Source organism: Grus americana, chromosome 2 (assembly GCF_028858705.1).
Source record: "Grus americana isolate bGruAme1 chromosome 2, bGruAme1.mat, whole genome shotgun sequence".
Taxonomy (NCBI): Eukaryota; Metazoa; Chordata; class Aves; order Gruiformes; family Gruidae; genus Grus; species Grus americana.
In genome coordinates, this window is record NC_072853.1 from 136,408,501 (window position 1) to 136,432,537 (window position 24,037).

Sequence of the window (24,037 nt, forward strand, 5' to 3'; positions counted from 1 at the left end):
CAAAAATAGGCACCCAGTCATAGTAAATATAGGAACTGAGTATTCAAAAGCTCAGTAGATGGTATCAAACTGTGAAACTGCTACTTTCCAGACAGCCTGGTGAAAGCTGTCAGTAGCAATAAAAAAAAAAGAAGCATCTTTAGAAAACCATCACAATAAATCAGTGCGAGCACTTTCTCTAATGGATGCAAAAAGAACTACTCAATAGTGAAAATATCTATGGACTGTGCTGATCAAGAAAACACCATAGTTACCTCTCCAGAGGAAGATGGAACACTTATCAGAAAAAACCCCAAAACCAAAACAAACAAACAAACAAGGCTCAAAAACATGATTGACAACTAGGATAACAATGTGATACTCTTCTGCCATTTCAGGACAACTGTTTGCTGCTAAGCAGCATTTAGAAAATAGACTTAAACATTTGGAATATAAAGTAAAACCAGAAGGTAAATCAATAAACTTCTGACAGAACACATATGTTCTGCATGAGGCTACATATACGGAGTTACCAGAGCATGTCTACACAGCAAATTTAGCTAAGTGATCTTGTTTGTAATACATATAAAAAAACCTCACAAACTGGTCATTCCCTAGGAATTCATAGACACAGAAAATTCAGAAAAAAGTGTAAAATGCTATTTTAGAGTGCTAAATACTCTGCAATTTAAAAAATAGTCCAGATACTCCAAGAGAACTGATTGCCATGTATAGACAAAAGAAGAATACAGATTTTAAGAAAGAATCCATATTGACCTTTTAGACTTGGAGATGAAGTCAGGGAGAGCATGTCACGCAATCACAGACCACATTATGTTCTCTGGAACACAATTCTGCCTCTTGAACAGCTGGAAAAACTTACAGATAGGCTAGGTGGTTTGTACAATGGGGAATCAACCCCAAAGGAAAACAAATCATGACCAAAAGCCAGTTCAATTTAATGTCCTATTAATTCAAGGGACTGGAGTCACATGAGATTGCTGATGGCTCACCAAGAGGCCTTGCAACCTAAAGCCATATAAATCCAAGAATGCTGAGTTATCTAGCTTTTCAGATAAAATCAGGATATACTTTTTTTTTTTTCTTAAAAGAACTGCTATGCATAGTCATTTTTTTGCTGAACAAACTTCAAGGTATGGAGGAAAAGAAGTGCCCTAACTGATAGTGTGTATGAAAAGGGATAATCTGAAACTACAGCCATCTGGAGAACTGTGTGTTGGCCAAAAACACCATTATGAGCTGATCCCACAGGTACAAAAACTCAGATACTTGTTGTCCAAGACAGTTACCACCTAACTTTGATATTAGAAAATAACAAATTCCCACACTTGTCATATGGATAGTTCTCAAAAAAAAGCAAACTTCCTTCCTTCCTACTGCTGCAGATTTTTTTTAATTGCCTAATTCTTGGTGAGAATTTTCAACAATTCTAGGCAGTGCTTCTCCCAAGAGGTGCTGAAATGGGTTAGATGCTCTCTGAAGAAGCAATGATTATGAAGAAAGGGCAAAGAAACAGCTTGCAAATCCCAACTCATCTTTCAAAAATGGCAACTCTGACATCCTTGAGAATCCCTGCATACACATTACTCAACATCTCTCAAAACGGTTAATACACTGCATATATTAACATTTGTGTTTCACAAGTACCAGCACCAAGGAAGTCACTAAAACATTTTTTCCCCCCAAGAAATCCCAATATTTGTGTTCCTTTTCTATTGCCATAACTTTATTCCTGCAAGACCAACTACTACTGAGAAAGGTGCCAGCTAGTGAGGCTGAAAAAATTGGTATCAACAGATGGCTACTGTCAGAAGAAGAGCTGACTGCAAGAGTTGCTGGCCAGGCAGGAACAAACTGAGAACACTGAGTAGTTTAGGGTACCTTAAAGGCCCTACGCCTGTTTGTTCAGCTGATACTTTCACGGAGATTAATGAGACTATAGGCAACTTCTTGAAGAGGATGTAGGGAAAGACTCGACTCATCAGTAGCAGGCTCCTCGACGGGCTCTGATTAAGTCCTCCAACTCAGATAAAACTTCTGGCTGAGGAGTGCCTACCAAGTGTAGCTCTAGTATCCAATAAGCAGTGCAAGGCTTTCTGCTGGCAGCCTTAGCAGTGGTAAGCATGCCCTTCAGCATTTCTGCCACAGGAGCAACTCAGTGTCAGAGCTGAAATTTGAATGCAGGTATCTTATCTGGGTTCTCTCAAGCCTCTGTCAACTTCCCTAGTAAAATGGGCAGCTCCCAAGAGTGAACAAGGCTTTGGTGGAAGAAGGAACACAGTCTGTAGCTCACAAGAAGAAGGGAACAGAACTCAAAACAGGACCGAATGGGCTTTGAGCCCAAGCCTCCTACATTTGTGACAGGAATACTGCTGCACTTTCCCAGGCAGACAGGAGGCAGAGAGGTTTTAGCATCAGAACCTTGGAGATGTGACTCACTGTAAGAAGGCAGAGTCTTGCAGAGCATCTGCAATCCCTGGAGCAAAGCTACCGGCTAATACTACAGGGGGTAGAACCCATAGCCCTCGTGAAGTTGACATTGGAGCTCACTGACACCATGGAGCAATGTGCAGAACTCGTGATGCATTAAATCCTTTTCTTTCTCTTTAAGCTCAAGACCATACATGGTTGTGTAGCAAGCAAATGTTAAAAGATAACCCAAACTTGGTGCTGCAAAACAGATATTTGGAATTGAAAAATCAAGATATTGCAAACTTCTCTGGGAACATGACGGGGCTGGGAGGAGCATCTGGGATGCACAGTAAACAACTGAGGACTCCAGTGCTCTAGGGCATACCAGAGTATTGAGAGGGAAGTAACCAGTCCAGGCTGACTGAAGCAGAATTAGTTCCAAACTCAGACTAGAATCTTAAGCCTGAGCAGAATTATAAAGTCTATAAATACCTACAAAATGCAAGCTGATTGTATTAAAAAGGAAATGGATTAAATGAGCAAAAATAGGGAGGGGATCCTTATGATCATAGCGTTATTCTTATAAATCCAAATTCGGTTTAAAAAGCCTCAACATCCAAACATTTTATGCTACTAGAGGCCCAAAAATAATTAGCAGCCTCTAGTAAGCTAGGAATGCAACGTACAAAATAAATGATTGTTTATAATCCTGCTCAGCACTTCTGTCATTCAGTCAAACCTGATGCCAAGTCAACCTGGCATCATACTTTTCAATCACAACGTTTTTGTAAATTCATGTGCACTTGCTTAAGCGCTACAGAACACCATTTCACTCTGAAGCAAACAGTAAGCCACCACATAAAAATCTGGTTTCTGAGCACCAACAGCTGTTTGCTATACCAAATTGTATCCTATTGTATTGAGAGATCATTACTTCAGAGAAATCACTTTCTCATTCAAACAGTCATTAAAGACAAGCCATGTAATTGAGGGCAAACACAGGAAAAAAAAAAATCAAACTTCCTTATGTCACCAAAAGAACTATCCAATTCTTACTGCCCTGTTTGCAATGCAAACATGCAGGATTACCTGCTTTGCTATTTACCACAGGACTACTGATCAGACACAGGAGACATTCAGTCATCTATGCTCCAAATTTAAAGCAAAATTAGTATTTTAATGGTGCTGTGCTATGAATAGCAGTGCTTAATTAAAGTGCAAAAAAAAGTTGGCTAAACATGTCCATAAAACTCAAATAAGTTGAAAAGATTTTATTTCTTCCTTTGTTCATGTAAAAGAATCTAATCCTTTTTACATACACAAATTGAAAAACACCAACTAATCAGGCAGGCAAACACATAAATTGGCTGCATTCTCACCTTGTACGCTTGGTCCAGAATCTGCAGACTGGGCAGGATTTAATGCCCAATGTAGCTGTCGTTGAAACTCAGGTCTGTCTTCCGTGTGAATCAATTCAAACACACTCTGGTGTATAATATCAGACTACGTACAAAAAGGTGGGAAAAAGAGAATAAGAAACTTATATGACAATATGATATAAGTTGTCTGGTTGACAGCACTACTATGGACATAGTAAAATCCATTTTGCTTGGGGATAAAAATATACTTTTGCACACATGTGGGAAAGCGTCATGAAACAATTTTTGGCAGCACAGAGAAGAGTTCAGTCACATTCATGACTGCAAACATGAGAAATAATAATAAAAAAATACTACCTTAGAAAAAAATAACATTATGTCAAGTATTTCTTTACTTGCTTTTATCTAAGCAAGCCTGGAACTGTTATGCTTAGGTTTTGTTTAAATCATTTAATTTTACATACTGGTAAATAAAGTACTTGCCAGTTGGTACTTGGACTTGACCCATTCTAGGTGCTACAGGAATACAAAAGAAGCCAAAGAGCCTGAACCAAACAACTTCCAAAACTAAACCAAGTAGATTACGAACACAGCCTGAAAGCTCCATCACTCCTTAAGGATGCATTAAAATCTGTAATTATTAAGGTCTTATATCATCTCCAATTGCATGGTTAGGAATATGATCCAAACGACAAAGCTACAACAGCTAGGATCAGTGGTTGAAAGAAATTAAGGGGAAAAAACCACCCAAAATATTCAAGAAAAGCCTCAGTCAGCTGAGAGGAGTTACACTGCCTGTTTTCTGCATGGATCGAAAACCCAACCACTATATAAACAGAAAATATTTCAAATAGAACAGATCTAAAGAAATTAAGACAAGCTGGCAAAAGCAGAAGCCTAGCTCAAATTTTGCTTTGATGAATTTCATAAAAGAATCAGTATTTTCCAGAATAAATTGCCAGAAATGCTAATTTTTGTAACTTTAGGACTTCACTTCTATATCATGCGCAAATTTTACGCCCAATTTGTTTTCCAAGCTTTTTTCTTCATTCCTCAACACTGAAAGAATCTGTAACCCCTGGAATAATAATGTTTTGTTTGGAACATTTTCTTTTACACAAACATTCCCCAATCTCTTATCAGTTAGCTAAAATTGCAGACCAAGCAGAGTTTCTCCCTATTTTTAGACAGCAACTGAATCTATCATCACCCCAGTACCCAAAGATATAAACTGATAACTGTAAGCTTCTATCACCTTAACATAAACTAATCCCAGGAGCTCTCTAAGGAAGGCAACATTTGCCCCCTGGGTCTTGGTCTTTACTACTTTGGTACCTGACTTGCAAGCCCAAAGAAGTTAGCCATACGTGATCTGCACCATACTGTAGATAACAAATGCTTGTTTTGAAATAAATAAGGAAAGAACATAAATATGCACAAGAGAACACTAAAATTCTAAAAATACTAAAATCACTCATTTGATACTTAAAACCTCGAGGCATATGGAGTTAATTTTATATGAAAGGTTTCTATTAAAATAATTACCTTCACATTGAATTATGTCTCACTCAGCATCATAAACTGGGTAACACCACAGTATAAATTTCAGACAGTTGTTCCAGTAAAGACTAATTAAGTGTGAAAATTTCCTATCTTGCCTAACTCAACTTTGGAAATTATATTCCTGTTGTGCTTGGCCTCAGGTCCCAGTTCAGCTATGTAAGCTGATAGAAAAGTAATATGGTTTCAGAGTAATCCAACACAAAGTACCTGAGATTTTTATTTCACAACTACTGGACTCTAAACATGAACACTGATGCCCTCTGAAATTAAGCAAAACCTCTGCAAAAAAAATAAGACGAAAAAATATACTTACTTGTTGGAACCCCAAGTAGTCTTGGATAGTGGAAGAGACGTAAAAAACCAGAGCATCGGCTGTAACAACTAATACAAAACCATTTAATGCCTGGGGAGGAAACACACCAATCTGTCAGCTTCAGAGACAAAATTCCAGATAATTATTGTGGCTGTAAGTCTACCTATACCCTAGTCTCCCATTAAATGTGAAGCATGCAAAAACTTATCATTATCTAATAGCATAAACAGAAGGATTCTTCATTGCTTCCCTCTACAGCGTACGTGGCACAATGAAGAAAACGGCATCTAATGAACAACAAAAAAAGTTCTTTTGGAAAATTCAGAGGAGAAGCCAAAGCCTGTTGATGACTTTTATTTACTCTTGGTTGGAGGAGATGAGGGACAGCAGTATGAACAACTATAGGTTTATCTAATATCAACCGTAGTTCACAATGCTTGCGTGGCTCAAGCCTTGGGTACACCCAGCTGCCCACAGCACCAATGGGAACCACGTCACAAACCCATTCCCAAAATTTGTTCTATTCATAGCGCAGACGGGCCTAAGTGGACAGGAAATCAAGCGATCAAGATCCCCTATAAAGTCCAGAAAAACATTTTATAGCTTACTTAAAATAGAAAACCTCTGCACAAGCAGACTGTTGCAAGTAAACAATGTTTTTGAAGAGATTTCCCTCTTCATGAAGCAGCAGACTAAGTGGCTCCTTACTCAAAGTCACGCAAAGGGCATTTATCTGAGCTCCCAATCAATACGGTTCATGGCAATTGTTGTGATAGCAAACAGTACATTTGTGACTTGGCAGCTCATCTGAAAGGTGCTGATTTACTTCTATGGATTTCAGTCAAGATTTAACAAAAGGCTGTCTCGAGGGACTGGATTAAGTATATTGTGCCACTTAATTTCCTCAGCTGCATTTAAAGTCAAATTTGGCCAGCATACTCAAAACAAATTTTTTTAAAAAATCTTTATTATGCAAAATTATTATAACATAGAAAATGTAAAGTAAGTGAAGGATATCCTATATCTTACCGTAACAACATAACAAAATATTTTTATTATAAGCCAGCATCATTCTTCCTTAAACATTAACTCCCACAGCCCTACGCTATGCTAACCACCATGGTTGCTTTTCCATATTTTGCAGAGGTATGGCTTTACTATTTCTTGTTCTTTTACTAATATGGTCTAATTAAGTCAAGTTAAATATCTGATTAAATGACTTGTCTTTAAATGCTGTGAACAACTCCTTTTTAATGTGTATACATTTCTCAATCTATTCTCATAAACAGTTGTGAGCTCTATAAAAACTCTTTATATAAGTTTAGTGAAATTTACCTGAATACAGTATGAGCTAAGAAAAAAAAAAATCTGAAATTAAATAGTGTAGCCAATCCAAGAAAACTTGAGTAGTTACATAGAATACTTCATTTTGATTAAACTCAGAGTAATTCCAAGGGAGCAGAATGCTGCAATGGCAGGTGCCTGTGTCCTCTGCTGACCTATTCTGCAGAGCATTTCACCTCAAGTGGTTGATAGAAAAAGTCTGCAAAGCTGCACAGTATCTAATTCTGGCCCACATGTTAAAATTGGTTCTTCTGCTCTGTTTCATACAAAGCTATGTTCGGCTCCTGTACCTGGAATTCCATCACATTTTACAGTGGCTCTGGTATGCAGTTCATCTCAAAACAGGATTGCTACTGCAGAAATGAGATGCCTTCTCTAAGCCAAAAATTCTGTAAAATGCAAGTTGTTTGCCCCAAAATCTAATGCAACAAATTACAGGAAGTTCCTTAAAACATGCAGGTATCCAGGATACACAAGTAAATGGGAGATTGGTTCGATGGAGGTTTTGGCAAAATGCAATCCTAAAATAGTTATCTTTAAAGGCATAATGAAATTTCTCAGTGAGTTTATTATTCTGGAGCATTGGACATAATATTTGTGCTTCTACAGAAATACTCTCAATATTCATAATACAAAGGTAATTACAGAACTGTTCATTGCTAGTGAGAATTAAGAGGTTTTAAAAATTTCTTAGAGGTCATCATTTGACTTGCACTTCATATCATAAACTTGCTTAGGCTAGATCATATATCTAAAATAAGACTTTGAAATAATTTCATAATTTTAAAGGTAATATAGCTTTTTTAATTTTAAGGAAGGCACATCTATGTATTTGATCTCTACTTCCACAATAATATATTGAATTCATAAGACAGTTTCTATGTCAGAAATTAAAGACACAATTTTCTGTTTGTTAGGAAACAAGAAAAAACATCTGATGAGCACGTAAAAACAAATATAAACAATATTGTATATATTCATACCACCTTTGCAAAAAATAGAGAATAAAAAGGAAATGTTCATCATCAGTTATAATTTATGGAAAATTGTGTGACATAAGACTTCCAAGCTTAGGCAGAAAGGAAGGATTTTACCAATATTTACATCTTACTGATACTCAGTGTCTTCTAGAAAATTCCCACTTTCATTACTCAATTTCTTACATTCCCTAAGAAAACTCTATCTGCATATTGTTTCTCATAATTTTTTTATACAAAAAATATTTACAAAAATTCATTTAAGATATTCAGTTACTTACTTCCCAAGGGGGGGCAGAATTTACAGTAACAAATATATCATCCATTTAATTTTCATATTGGAAAGCAGTTTGCTATACCAGTTCCCTCGTATAACTTCCATTCAGAAGTCATAAAAAAATAACTAAATTTCACATGCCTCCAATATAAACCATAAAGTGTATCTTTTTAGATAATCTCCCTTTGAAAGAAAGCTCTTCACCTGCAGTAACTCCGTAACAGTTGTCATACTTTATTTAGGTTAGAAAAATCGCGTTTGTCCTAGTTTTTTAGTTGGTTAGGAAAAAATTTTCCACTAGCATTAGTTTACAGTAATTGTTTTGTGGGATTTTTAGGATCCATTTTCATTTCTACCCTTTGAACAGTTAAATTAATTCTAAGCAAACTATTGGCTCTGACAGACCTAGTGATTTGCCACTTCTGATACATTCATCTGAAATCTGTGCTTGATAGATTATCAGCATATTTCAAATGGAGCTGCAGGTCTCAGTAAAATCTATTTTGTGAAGCTAATTAGAATATTGGAATACTTATATTAGTCATTTCTTGAGTTTAATCCAGACCTAGTGTTATATTTCATATGCTTTGACACTCTAGGACATTAAAACAGACTATAAAACAGACTATAGAATTTAAAAAAAACCCTGTATTTCATTAATACTTTCAAGTGGTTCACATTGCTAAAAGTTATTGAAAGTATTTTAAAATTTGTCCTGAAGCTATACTATGAACTCTGGGTTCCTTCAAATCACTGAGAAAGCAAGATATTCCAGCAAGGCCAAGGTCTTTTAAAGAGAAATTGGGTTTTTTTAGACAATTAGTCATCAAATTTACAGTAGATGACTAATGTAGCTGACCTTTATGAAGATTGTTTCTTTATATTAATATCTTTATTAACAACAGATGCAAAGAAGTGGGGAAAAAACAACTCTAAGAAATGACTCAGAAAGAGTTAAGACAACCCTGTAGTCTAACACTCGCTCTTCAGAGTCACTACTACCACCAGAGAAAAGTGCAAAAGCTGTATAATATTAACCTAAAGAAAACGAGGAAAGAATGTGACAATAAGAAAGTTTCCTTTTTCAATCTCATCAGTGAATAACTGGTACATTAAATACAATTTATTTATTTATTTATCATTTAAATATATTATCCACTGCAAAACACACCTGCAGTAAGAGTTCTCCTTCCAAGATCTGCATCCCTTCTCCAAGTTTTGCTGTTCTACAGTTTTCCTGAATGCCATTTCTTTCTGGTCTTGTAGAGTTAGAAGATTTCAATGCAACTAGAAATAAGAAAGAAAAAAGGTTCAGTCATCTTTGAAAGGCTCACTAGAAATATATTTTTTTCTTTCACAAAATAAATTTTAAAAATGCTTATAAAGTCAATCTAATGAAAGATTTCTGTTGCAATGTCAGACTTTTTCCTTACCTTTAGAGATAATCCCCAAATTTGTCATCCATCTCCTTTCTAAACTATACTACTTTACAACAGAATCAGTATTATTGAAATCAATCCAATTCTCATTATTCTTTATTTTCCCCTTCTCATTCTCTTTACTGTAAGACTCACTTTTAGGCTCCCTTTTAGTTTGTCACTCTTGTTAATAAAGGACATTTTTGTTTTCATGCAACAACCTCCTATTACCTAATAAGAAATTTGCTTTAAGGTATGGACAACACTTACAGTTATTCTTACCTATCTAATTTCAAACATCAGACTAGGGTACCTTAGATATAAGCCTGCTCTAGACCCAAAGCTCCCTTGAAAGAAATCCTAAATGGATATTACAGGAATCCTAAATGCATATTACACATTAAAGAAAACAAAGAAAGCTATTTCAAACAAAAAGACAGGGTTTTTTCCTGTCATAGTTAAATTTTATCATTTAAACAATTAAGCAAGCTTTCCAATTTCAGAGAAAATACTATAACCATGAATCACCATTATTCAGGCCACAAATACATTCCATTGGAAGAAAAAAAAAAAATTACTCGATGAATAAGGAATGAAGAATCAGACCAAATTGCTACAAAGTACCTGAAAGACATACCACCTCCCATCTCTGCACCCTGCCTTCTAATAAACAGGATGCTGTCACGTAAAAGTAGATACTCGAAGATTGTCCTGTATTGGGTCTGGCTGAGATGGAGTTAATTTTCCCCACAGCAGCCCTCATAGTGCTGTGCTTTCTATTGGTAACTAGAAAGGTGTTGATAATACACAGCTCAGCCAGACCCGATACATGACTCAGAATTTATCTACTTGCCACATAGTTCTAAAAAGAAAAAGTCTCCAAATCTGAGATTACTCTGAGTGGGTCTGTAGTGTCTCAACAGCTTAAAATTACTGGAGTAATTGTACCTTAAACCTTTACCATAAAGCTAACCAGCCCCCCTCCCCTCCCAACCCCCAAAATTTCTAAACTGTAAAGCAAGGGAAATTTATACAACCAATGGCACTTCTGTACAATACAAACACTTTATCTCATAACAATGAGATATTCACCCTAAAACCCAAATGATTTTTCAACCTGCTGAAAACCTGCTCAGAACTTTAGTCAAGAATCCTAAAGAACTCCTGTTCACTCACTTTTCGACTATGTTAAATGATATTTTACACAAAGTATATTAACTGAAAGATAAATTATGCCTTTCAGGTTTTTTTAAGCTATCACTGCAGCTAACAACTTTCAAGCCAGACAGTTTTCATTAAAATATCCCTCAAAGGCACCGCAGAGGAAAAACATGTTCTAAAAAGACATTAACTGATTAATCAGTCAGGAATTTATCTGAGGGTTTGCTTTGAAATTAAAACCTTAATGCTCTTCTTCCTACCAGATAGTCAAGAAGTCCTGTAATAGGCCACACAGAGTTACAATTACAAATTCTTTTTAAATTCAGGTGAGTGGAAGATGTAGCAGTATTTTTTTCGTAAGCATTTTTCAAAAGGATATCTGGAACATTCACTAAACCCTCCTGAAGTCCACTGGCAGTCGAAGAAAATTTATTATCCTTTTAATTTATGTTGTATGATTATTGAGAAAACTCACATTCAGCTTTGGAAGTTGCAAGTAAAGATATCTAATCACGCCTGCCATTCTGAAAAATACCATATACAATTACATACAGGTGGGATTTTTCTTTTGTCATGTAGGGGTAGGAATCACAGGTGGTTGACTAGTGAATGACATTCTGCTCTACATCTATCAATTACCAGAGCTACAGAGCTCAAACAGCCTACGCACTGGTATAGCTATATTCCTCCTAACTTTCAAAATGTGAAATTACATATTTTGCTGAATTGGAACTACATCTTTTGAAGAAATCAGAATGTGGAGGAAATCATGTTGTTGTAAACTAAGACAGATGGAAAACTGCTGACAATCTGGGGTAAAAAAAAAAAAAGAAGATACAGTGGAAATTACAGCTATATACGTCATTAGGTGTGTACAACTCCTGAAAAAAACCAAACCAAATGAAAAAACATCCCGAAATTTAGCTTGTTCTGACAGATAAATCACAGGCCTGCTAGTGCCTGCTACAAGCCGCTCTGTCACTGGAGTTTCTCCCTCAATATCCATAGGTAGGGTGAAGAGATCGCACTACAGGGGACTTTACGTTCTGAGACTTTGGAGATGCAGTGACAGCTCTAAAACACCCACACGCTTTTAAAGACTAAGTTGGAAAAAGGTTAACTGTTCCATCTACGGAAAGGAAAATTTTTATCATGTCTCTTCGCAATTAATAAAGGGGCATCAAAACTGAAGTGCAGATGTTGCTTAGATAGGGGTGATCTTCAGTTGATTTCATAAAAACTAAATTGCATTTATTAAATAAAACCTAATTATTCTTTTTAGTTGTTACTAGAAAAAGTCAATTTCACAAAAATCAAAAGTCAAATCAGCTAGAAGCACATAATTGCAACACCAAAACTGTTTTCTTGTGAGGTGGAAGTGATAAAAGTGTAAATAATAATGTAAAAAAAACAGGAAAGATGACCAAATACTTCTGTTTAATACTTCTGAGAATAACGAGTGAGATAGTCACATTTCATGATGAAAGTCCTTTTAGTTCAACAGAGCTAAACGGAAGTGACTGAATATGGGTATCTTAGATCAACAAGACCTGATAAATTTTAGTCAAGATTTTAAAACCAGCTTGTTGAATTTCCTACTGGGGAAACAAGACAATAGAATGGATGATATAGAACTTTGAATAATAAATATTTAAAAGAAGGTAGCATAAATCAGTATTCAAACTAAGTATAAAATTTTATTAAAGAAACCATAAATGTAATTTATAAAGTTTACAATGCTAATATAATTAAAGTATGGTAGTTACCAGCCATGTGTGATTAAACTTCTTTATCAATACTCTTCAAGCAAACGTTTAAAAAAATTGCCAGTAAGATTTTTAGGTCGACACAAATCCAATGAGAGTAACAGGGACAACACAGTTCCCTGACACTGAGCAACCCCGGCTACCTGGATGCAAACTTGCAACGTGTGGTTCAATGCAGTCAAACTGAAGGCTACCAGGTCCCAACAAGTGCTGGCCTTACAGCGTGGGAGGGCCATCTTGCGAAGCAGTAATTCTGAAAAGACTTAGCCACAGCGCACAATGCTGTGGCCTCAGAAATACCAGCTAGAGATACAGTAACAGATGATGACACGGAGAACTAAAGCTAAAAAGGGTAACGCATCACAAGGTACTATCACAGTCTATGTAACCTAGTTTAAAATCAGCCATGTATTCTGCTACTTCTCATAGTCTATGTTACTCGCAGTCAGGTGAAATAATCCAAATAGTTCATTGCTTTATAATCTTTGAATCTGTGAATTAAGTACAACATATCAGTCTATCCACTTTTAATTTTCAGCTACAGGAAATTAAAACATGAATACTCCCATGGAGTAAATATATAAAAAAATCTCTATACTTACTCTAAAAGACATGAAAGACACATTATTTCTCAGAATTTCCCATGAATAATGTTAAAGCCAAAAAAAAAAAAGCATAGTTGTTTACACCTTTAAAAAAAGAAAAAAAAAGATTTTTCTGCTACACAATTTTAGCAAGAGGGCTAGATTGTAAACACATGTTTTCCAAGTAGGTTAATGATTGTCACTTAATCCTATGTCTAGCAACAAGCATCATTTCCTTTGCCTGGACTTTCCCGAACCGAAGTAAAAGCTAACTCTCAAAAACAACCAAACTAGACAGTGACCTTAATAGGTTTTCTAGACATGAACAACATTATAGTTTCGGGTACATTTGTTTTACAGTTGTGAAATGCTTTGGGACCCAAACCAGCAAATGTAAAAGATAATCAGCGTTACATGGTATCTACAAAGACAAATTACCTAACAATGGTAACATCAGTGTTTACCAGCTCCTCATCTCTGGTGTTAACTGTTACATTCAGGTGATGAGATATTTGTACAGAGATGAAGTGTACTTTATTAGACCGTCAATACATCTGGGGAAAAAAAAAAATCAGACATACCACTACTTATTCAGGTCTGGAACAGAACTCAAGCACGGCCAAAAGCCATCTTTCATTTTAAACCCATGTAAATATTAATTGAAAAATTATTTTCAGTACCTAAGGACAGCAGGTATTAATCAGCCTTCCTTCTTTCCAGGGAATAACATTCAGGATGAGAAAGTGCTTTGGGATATATCCTAAACTGCATGAGTTATAAGCAGCATGCTGAATCAACTGATAGTACATGATGGATGAAGTTCGTGAACTACTTGTTGAGATACTCAAAAATTACTCATTGCTGTGATGCAGAAAATCAGTATGCTTTGCAGCTGCTGGATTTGTAGGAATAACAACACATCTGGGTCCTAACCGGTCTTTTAAAATGCATTTCCCTCAATATTAGACCTATCGCTTTCACCATTTATGGGAGAAAATTCTCAGATTCTTCCTCTCGTCAAACCAGGTCCCTGAACTAAGACACACTTAACATCAACCGTGATGACTCAGTGGATTCAGTTGGAACCAAAACCTCCAAGTCCTTCCCTCACTAGCTGTGAGCAGTGATCAACAAATTAACAGATTTTATGTAATGCAATAATCTTAACTCCTAAGAACAGAAGCATAGCAAAGAATATGAGGAAAATTATTTTTAAAAAATAAAGAGTCTATCCACCACCTCATTTAATCTCCACGCTGTCCTCCAAGAGAGGCCCTAGACCAGGGTGAAAAAGGCCTCTCACCTTCAAACACTTGATCCCTGGGGTTTCTGTTTGGTAGATATGCTCTCCCCAGCTGCAACCCACAACAACAGGTCTCCTCATCCACCCGGGCTGTCGCTCCTGTTCTCAGCAAGAAGCTTTGCCATCATTTCCTCACTTGAGAGCCAGCTGCTTTGAAATCCCATCTCCACTATTTCATCCAGTTCAGCTTGCAAAATCAATGACCATGCAGCTGCCTGTAGCTACTAGAGTACCTTCAGCTGGAATCCTGTAAACAGTGATTCCTTACTCTGCTTACCAGAAGTTACAACATCAGCGAATCACAAAATTGTCACAGAGCAAGTGCAAACACACTCTACTAACATAGTTGAGAGGGCACCACCTGCACTAATTGTTGCAAAGTTAATAAAGTAACTGGAAATGCAGAGAATTCAGCATAAGGTTTACATCAGCAACTATCTAGCCAACTTTCTGATGGGCATCCATATAGGAGCCTAATTTAACACATAAAAACTTGTCTACTTTACCGTTACTTTAAGAAAATAATATTGGCAGTTAAACTTTTCAAAGCAATACAGAGAGGCATTCAAAACCCCTTCTAGTTCCCCTTTCCATGAAAGGAGTGACACATCTAAAATATCCGTATAAATATGCAAAAGGAATATCAGTAAAAATGAAATCTAATCAAAATGCCTTTAACCTGTATGTGACTACTGTCTTACGGAATATGCAGTTGTGTGGCCACAGAACAAGAGGTGAGCATCCCCAGCAGTGTATATCAGGACATTGGCAATACTCAACTCAGCCAAACCAAGCTCTATTACAATGTTTTCCTCAAATCCAGAAACTACTTAATTTGAAAAAAGTGCATTTTTTTTCAGAAAGAACAAAATAAACAAGAAAAAATAAATAAGGGTTATTCTTTCTGTGTTGAGTGAATAAACAACTTTTTCTGACATAAAGAAGAAAATATACCACATTTGCTGGTGGTTATCCGTGGAGTCTGGAGAGATTATGCTCAAATGAAACCTGAGCATTCCCACACCAAATGTCTCAATATTATTGAGTGAAGAATTGTATGATTCAAAAGACTTTCCATCTCAAAATTTCCCTAAACAAGCCACGTGTTATAAGAGTGCTGAATGCAAACCGATTCAGCGACTGCTGGCTGAAAAGCTTCATGGAAACCGTATCAAGATACTCCGCAGTTAGAAGCTTTTTTCTTTCTCACCTTTTCTTGCCCAAATAAAAAGCATAGCAAAAAGTTTTTGAGGAGCCAGAGCAGCTCACTGCAGAGAGGTGCAGAGAAAGGAATATCAAGATGCCAAAATTTAACTGGGCTTTATAAAATCATATTGAGATGCAACAAATTACTTAAATAAGGCTGGAGATAATTTTTTTCTTTTAGGTGAATGCTCTGTTCAAGCCTAAAACTGTATTGAAGTAACACTTGCCCAATATCACAAGTATATGGTTAGCACATCAGTCCTGCAGTCCTGGTATTTAATCTTAAAGAGCTTCCCAGAACTGCTTCATATCAAATTTTGGCACAGTTCCCACAATTCAGCCAAACAGGTCAAAGTTTGCAGTCAGAGCCAATTTAGGTTGTTTCATAACCTTTCCAGTAGAATTATACATTCAACTAGTCTGTTCTAGATTACTTTAAAAAACAACCATTCTCATGAGGGGGGTGGTCTTACTCGCTTCAGCAGCAAATGCTAAAACCCAACACAAAGTTCATCAGCCGAAACAAGACAAGGAGGGCACGACTGAGACAACAGAGTTTAATATTAAACTCTTGCCTAAATCATTAACATACATTAAGCTGTTTATGCTGGCAAAAGATCCATTTTAAGTGGGAGAAAATATAATATATCACCATGTATCTATATGCAACCTTAGCTATCTCCATTACTTAAGATTGTATGAAACATTTTGCACTCGCTATCTCTGAAACTGTAAAAGGAAAAATGTTCATGAAAGTAACACAAAGAAATAAAATGCAATCAATTTTTTTTTAGAAAGATAAATCATAAATTGATTGGATATTTTGTAAATAGCTACACTTCTACTAGATAGTATAAACTGCACATTTCAGAAATAAAACTTGCTAAGGATTGCTCTGTACTTAGAGATACAAGAAAAAATAAATACAACTCAGAATTATCATAACTATCTCTAAAGTTTTAGCTATGTTACACAAAGAGATAAGACAGACTTCTGCATAGGCTACATGTACAAGTAAGATGTTACACATGGGGAAAAAAGTTTTCACTGTATTTTGCATACTTAAGTTTTGCATTTCCTATCTCTTTATTTATGTATTCTAAATAATTATCAAGATAGCATTATTGTCTGTTTATATCCTAACAACTGAAAAAGGAAAAAGCAACGTATGGTAGACAATTTATCTTTGTTTACAGAAATTCTGATAACAGTCAATTAAATTTGTAATTATTCCACTAATTAAGCAAAATTTTGTCATTTATTTGGTCAGCAGGCTCTTGCTCTCATGCACTCACTTTCCACGTGATCAGATTTTTGACACATCTGTGGGTTTGATATTGACAAGTTTTTAATATTGAAGAGTTTCGTATTTTCATTTTCTAATTCCTATAGCTTGGCATCCAATTATTCTGCCATCTATTAACCATTAAATCTGAAAGTTGTGATATGCATCAGCATTTTAACATGTCTGAAGAGGAAACAATTTTAGGGCAGTTTTCCTTGTAAACTCTATTACAATTTACAATACACCCTGTAAATTACAGAAAACTGTGGATGGATGCATGAAAACATGTATTTTCCATTAGCATCAAAACACCAAAACACAAACATGTTAATAAAAACATAAAATATACATCACTATTCTGATACAGTCCAGAGAAATACACGTAGAAAACAATTTACAAAACTAGTCATGGAAGTTGACTAACTGGATTTTGTAAACTTAAACAAAATGAGGGTGAAATTGTACATTTGGGAGTGACTAGTAACAAAGGATATGTTTTTCCTCTTAAGCATGTGAATGAATGAATGTGCCAAATTATGACAATACTGGAATTGCTTTCAAAGAATATATTTTACTTTTAAAACAGAAAAATGCCAATGAAACATATGCAGGAGCTGCCTATATTTTGATTATTTCCATAAAAAAGCCAAAGATTAAAAAATTAGTAACAAACAACCTGCAGCCTCAGAGGACATGGTGCTTTGATTCATGAATATATTTTCAGCTAATGTTGAAACATATAAACATGTTACATATTTAGGAAAAGCAATTGAAAGAACCTATGAGCCATGGAAGAGAGGTACTTCTTGATTTGGCCTCACAGAAATTATTCATGGTTCAAGAGAGAGGAAACGCCATGAAGCAGCTATCACAAGAGGACAAACCATACCACCATGAATACTTTCAAAGAAACATTAGTAGGCTATAACTGGTGAAGGAAGAGAATGAGATTGAGGGGTTCTTTTACCAGAACAAGTTTTAACAAGAGAGATGGAAAAAAACCTGAAAAAAATTATTTCCACTAATTAAAAAAGGAGAAGAGAACAAGGGTGAAAAGTGGTCAGGTTCTGGGAATTTCCTGGGCTTTTGAGAGTCAATAACTGCTGTACAGATACAGATCACCTACTGATGTGTACAAATCTCTAGAAATGAAGAATTTCCAGGTACGCGTCTTGTTTGCAATGCAGCTTTTGCACCAGTGACACAAATCACAGCCCCTCGGTTCCATCGATGTGCACTGAACATGATGCAAGTTCTGTGTGTGCGCACTCTTAGTTTCCAGCCATCCACTACTTTCTAGTGTAACCCAAATTCAAACCAAGTAAAATACAAACTCATCAGCTATACAATCAGACAGTGCAGAGAGCGCACAAGACTACCCAGCTACAAGGATGTCTGAGGCAACAAGAAATTTTCTTTTAGGAAGGAAGGAATTTGTCCCAAAATGCTTAGGCTAGAGAGAGAGTAAACAGAAAAAGGAAATTTTCATCTTTCAAAGTGGATGATTCTGAGGGTTAAAAGTGCCTGAATACTCAAGGTTTTAATAGAAACTATGTGGAACCTTTAGGGGCTGCCACCAAAGCAACTACTAAAATAAAGCCGCATTTATTTGCTAGACTACAGAGAACCATTTATACTTTTGGTATAACTGAGATAGAGAACTTCCAATGTTAAGGTTCTATTAAAAACCATCCTACAACTTTTCACAGACCATGGATGAAAACAGACTTACAAACCAAAAATAAACCAGTAAATATTTTGTCAGCATTGGCCCGAAATTACTCAAGGTACAGCTCCAGAACTTCCCAAGGGCCTGCTGTACTTACACTTCAGACATGTCTTCATGCATATTTTACATTCAACAACAGAAAAGCGCAGAAGTGGTACACATTACTTGAACTGCTGCAGGAGTCTAAAATACTCTCTTCCTTGCAATCAATATATAACCAACATACATGAGGAATAAAAACAGTACAAACCCTTTTTCTCAATGCCAAGCGCCATGGGTTTTGAATGTGTGATATTTCAGATTCACCTAACAAAACCCATTTCATTTTAAAATGACGTTGGGTTTCCCCCACTATACAAAAAAAGTCCAAAGTGTAAAAAATTATCCATTTATCTGTGATCAAATACTATGCTTAAATAATTTAGCACAAAAGCTATTTTTGGCATAAGGAAGTCTGTTGCTTGCCCTTTCAAAATTGACATGTCTGTGAGCTCAGGCCATTGCTACTTGGTTTCCAGGTCTATGGCAAGGATATGTTTCAAATGTTCAGAGTTATAAATCATAAGACAGACAAAAACTTGGCAGGAGTATCACCTTTTTTTCTATCTAAACTTCAATCAAGTTTCACTGGCCAAGACTCAAAGGGAGCCGCGAATTTCCCAGAAATTACATTTCTGGATCACAAGATTATTTATGAGACAGGAAATGAGTTTACGGTTCTACTGTAAAAAATATATATTTTTTATAAAATCTATTATTGCTGCTTGGTAAAATTTACCAATACCAACAACAAAAATATTTTCAAAAGGTTTCAAAACCCTTCTGTACACCTTTTGTTGATAAACCACTTTATGCTGGAATATTGTAACATAATATTTTAATGTCCCTTTCTTCAGTCTGGCTTTGATATGTTATACTTTAACAAGGTATGTATTTGAATATGTATCTTCCATAGAAGATTTTTATTTAAATTTGTTATTTTTGTCATTTAAATAATTTTATTAAACGGTAGATCTGTAAAAAATTTCATACAAATGCACATTGGCAACTTTTAAAAGTGTCTTAAAGTTACACAAAGGTGAACCAACAAGTCAGTAATTTATTTGCCATCTTACTGCATGTAAAGTTATGTGCTTACTGAACCGCAATTTCAATCATAAAACTAGGAGATATATTTTAATAGTTTGTTGTACTAACAATCCATTGTTCAGCTAAGTGCATAACTACATGGGTAAATACTAAATGGGAGGAGGAAGAAAACCATAACCCCTTTCTTTCTAGCACCTGAAATACGGGAAAGCCTCAACTAAAAAAACTCCAGCTCTCCCTGGTATTTTTTTTACCAGCAAAAAGCCTCTTAAAAGAAATGAACCTTAACCTCTCTCTCCTACGGAAAGCTGAATAGGTAACAGCAGGTAACCAGGACAGGAATTAGATCTTACCTAATGAGTTTATTTGTGATGGGCTAAACGTATCGCAACTTCCTAAGCCAGAATTTGGACAAGACATTGGATTTCCACTGTTATTTTGGAGAAACATCACAACCTTCATAGTTAAATATCCTAAAAGAATGACGGTTTAACCACAAGAGTCTGCATAAACCGACAGCTGTCTTTGCCCACAGCTTCAGTCATGGCAGCATTTTAAGACAGCAGCACTCAAAAAACGAGAAAGGTAATAAACTGTACAGCATCTGTGGCTTCGGTATATTTTTCACATGGTAACAGACACTGTTATACTTTTCAAGTAAATACAGGATTATAAGCTACCCTAGAGTGCATACATGGGGCAGGGTGTGTGGTAGGTGGGCAAGAAAGAGGCTGAAGACAAGGAGGAAGTTATAAAAAATACGCCAAAAAAATTGAGAAGATGGATCCTTTTGCAGTTCTGACACCATTAGATAATACATAAAGTTTATGGTTGCACAATGTTCCAATATCATCTTTCCTGACAACTTTAGTTCGCTACACTGACCTGTAAAACTTATGAATAAAGACCTATGAATGGTTACAGTCTAAATATAACAAACAAGGTAAAAGTTTCAATGGCTTTCTACATAGAGCAGAAAAAAGGGAAAAAAAGGTTAGACTGGATTTCATCCCAGGCACTTTTACTGAAGACTGCTTAGAAGGTCACATGGAAGGGAGGCTTGTATTTTTCATCAAGCATCAGAAAGCAGAATTATCAGTAGCAAGCATTATATAACTTACGTCATTAAGGGCTAGATTGTGATGCAAAGGAAAACTATATTTTATTCATTATAACCCTAAGGAGGGGGGAAGGAGAAAGGCAAGGAAGGCTGTGAAGGAGAAGAATTGGAGAAAACAGGATAAAGTCTGGGAGAAGATAACAGGAAACTCTGCCTCTTGTCATCTGCTCTCCCCCCCAGGGACGCATTTCGCAGAGGGCCTGTTTCAGTCCATCCATGAGTGAACCTGTGAATACCTCCATTTTCACGCAGAAGTGGTCTGACAAAACCGCAGACAAACCATGAGTCTACATTTTGCAAAGCTTATTCCATTAATTCTAACACTAGAGGACTTTAGAATATACCTTAGACACATTACACTGAGCATTAACACACAGTTGCTCCTGAACAATTCATTTACTAGTCTTTTAGAAAAGTAACCGGGAACTGTATGAAGACAGTCACGGTAAAGATAAAGCAAAAGGCTAGATTGATTAGTGCGTTACCAGGCACATCTACCAGTTCTCGTAGACTGAACTTTTTTTCTTGCCTTAAAAATATTTTAACATATTTTATATTTTCAAGATTCAAAATTTAATCTAGAGTTTTACTTATGATTTGAATAATCAGTCCTGTTAAGGCTCTATTCCCCAAAATACTAAATGCAGAACTGATACATACCTTTCATTGCACAAGCTTTTCAGTAAACCAAAAACCACATAGAATTGTCTCAATATTTTTTAATACTTCCATTCTACCATTAATAAACTGCCTCAGAAATCAAAATAGATACTCGAAGAGTATTCATTAAGCATCACCACTTAATTGTCTCACTGATACGCATAAAGCGTAAGAAAGCTCCTGCCTTGAAAAGACTGGCCTGGAGGGCAACCACACAAAAACAAAAGATGAGTGATAGTATCTCAGACTTCTAATACAAGATTTCAGTTTCTTGTTGCAGTTTCACTCTTTAGCAGTACTACGTGACTTGTGTGGACTTGCAAAGATTTTTTTTTTTTTTTTTTGGTTGAGGAGAGGGGAGGTTGAGGGGTTTTGAGGGTTTGAGGTTTTTTTTGCTTTCTGTTTGTATTGTGAGGTTTGTTTGTTTTCAAACTCTTTAGAGATACAAATGATTGTGAGAATCTGACAGCACAAGGGACCTTCCTGGAGTTGTGACACTACCTGGCCATGGAGCTGATGAGGTACCCGTGACACGTTGTTGCAGTATCACCTGTCTCTGGAGCTGACAATTCTACACCACAACTTAAAAGGTATTTCCATCTGTTTCCATATAACTTTGTTCCACAGTTATACAGAAAATGAGGCTTTGCTAGATGCACAGAAAGAACGAGCCATTTCACTTTGTTTCACACACATTCCTTTCTTGTTTGGGAATTCCATATATTCTTATTTCTAAAGAAACTCTGACATTTGAAAGGCTGTACGTAAGTAATTACCATTTCCTCTTGAAATGCTTTTTGAAGCATATCCAACCTTCGCTGCAGCTGAAATGCCATTAGAAAGCTAAGCTGAAAGGTGCAATGTCTTAAAGGAGACAAAGCAACATTATCAGTGAGTAACTGCTGTAAGAATTTAAGACTTGAGAGGGACCACATCACCACAGCAAATATCAAGCTAAATCTTAAGAATACTTAGTCCCTCTTCTTTTTTTCTGAAATTCTAGTAAGGCTTATTTTGCTAATCAAAACCTTCAAATCTCCAGGGCATGTTTTATTATGTCTAGCTTATTCCTATGCCCTCCTGTGACAACACTGCCCGTTAACTTCAACAGCTCTTCTCCCTTCTCAGTGCTACCTTCCCTCATATATTCATAGACAGCAATCATAACCCCTAGCCTTCGTTTTGCGACGCCAAACATGACAAACTCGGAGTCCTCTCCTGTAATCCACACTCTCTAGGCCTTCTCTGCACCTGTTCCAACTATATTTGTAAGACTCAAACTTGATTTTACAAACTGAATGACATCTCTCTCAGATCTTCTAGAGAATCTCAGTTGCTTTAAACTGAATTTTATAAATTGAGTAATCACGCGTTACAGGAATAGGCCATCCAATACTATCCCCAAGACTGCTTCAGGAGACTCCACCAAAATCTTCAGAAGGAAGAAACAAAAGACAACTACTCCAACTTAATGAATAGTCCTCCCCATTACTGTATTTAAGTCTCACCAGAAAAGCTGAAACAAGAACAACTACAAGTTTATAAAAACACTTTTCATTGGTATTTATTAACTATATTCACAGAAGTGAAAAACATTCTTAACATTTTAGTAGGTGAACAGTTATTGTCTGGCTCCCAGACTTCTGAAAACAGTTACATAATAGGAAATACCATTTTAACATGGACAATTGTAATAGATTGATATGGCTATAGGCCAGAGCGCTGTACAACTCAAATCCAGAAGGCCAGATCCATATAAAGGACCTGATACTTGAAATCTGGGGTTCTATACACTATTTAGAAACCTCACAATCTAAATACCATATGTACTTAAGTTTCCTGAAGCTGCCATACCTCCCTCTGGATGGGAAAGAATGGCTGGGTACCCACCGCAGTCTGACCCCAAGCACGGTCCAGAAACTAGGTGTTCTCCTGACTCTCCCCCATATGGCATAAATCCAGGTGGTTCTGGTAGCCACTGATTCTTTCACATGTCTGGAGAAAATAACTTTTTTACAGTATCAGCATACGCTAAACCCAGGTTTCATTCCCTCCCTCTGCTACAGGTGGTTCCCACTCCTTTCTTCCACTGCAGTAAAATTAAGTCTTAAAGCTGAGATACAAGTAATACCTACTCTTCCAGTTGAAAAATTTCTGTCATACAGAACAGAATAAACAAGTTTCCCAATCCCAAAAGTTAAAATCAGAAAGCAGGTTCCCAGCTAGGGCACTGACCACAAAAGACGAGATTCATCTCTGGTCCAGTCCCCACTGAAAGGGCCATTCCACTCTTTTTTGGGATGAATGCTTCACGGGAAATGCATAACCTAGTCCAGAAAACTCAATTCTGAAAGGACTTTAGATCAAGTAAGTTAATTAAGAGAAATCAGAAATCATTTATAACCAGGAGCATACTGAATTAATCTTGACACCACATTTCTTAGGATATAA

At 36.2% G+C, this 24,037-nt stretch overlaps 1 protein-coding gene across 2 annotated transcripts in view; it reads right to left on the reverse strand.

Annotated features, from left to right (window-relative positions):
- AHR (aryl hydrocarbon receptor) overlaps positions 1-24,037 on the reverse strand; it is a 65,097-nt gene that overhangs the window by 13,923 nt on the left and 27,137 nt on the right. The window contains exons 1-4 of one of the 2 annotated variants that reach the window (XM_054815748.1): positions 14,498-14,578; positions 9,437-9,552; positions 5,668-5,757; positions 3,792-3,915 (exon numbers count right to left, since the gene is read on the reverse strand). In XM_054815748.1, coding sequence (XP_054671723.1) covers positions 3,792-3,915; positions 5,668-5,757; positions 9,437-9,469 — 247 coding nt within the window. In that variant the 5' untranslated portion in view covers positions 9,470-9,552; positions 14,498-14,578. Of the gene's footprint in view, positions 1-3,791; positions 3,916-5,667; positions 5,758-9,436; positions 9,553-14,497; positions 14,579-24,037 lie in introns of those variants that run through there. The other variant, XM_054815747.1, reaches the window with a different exon arrangement.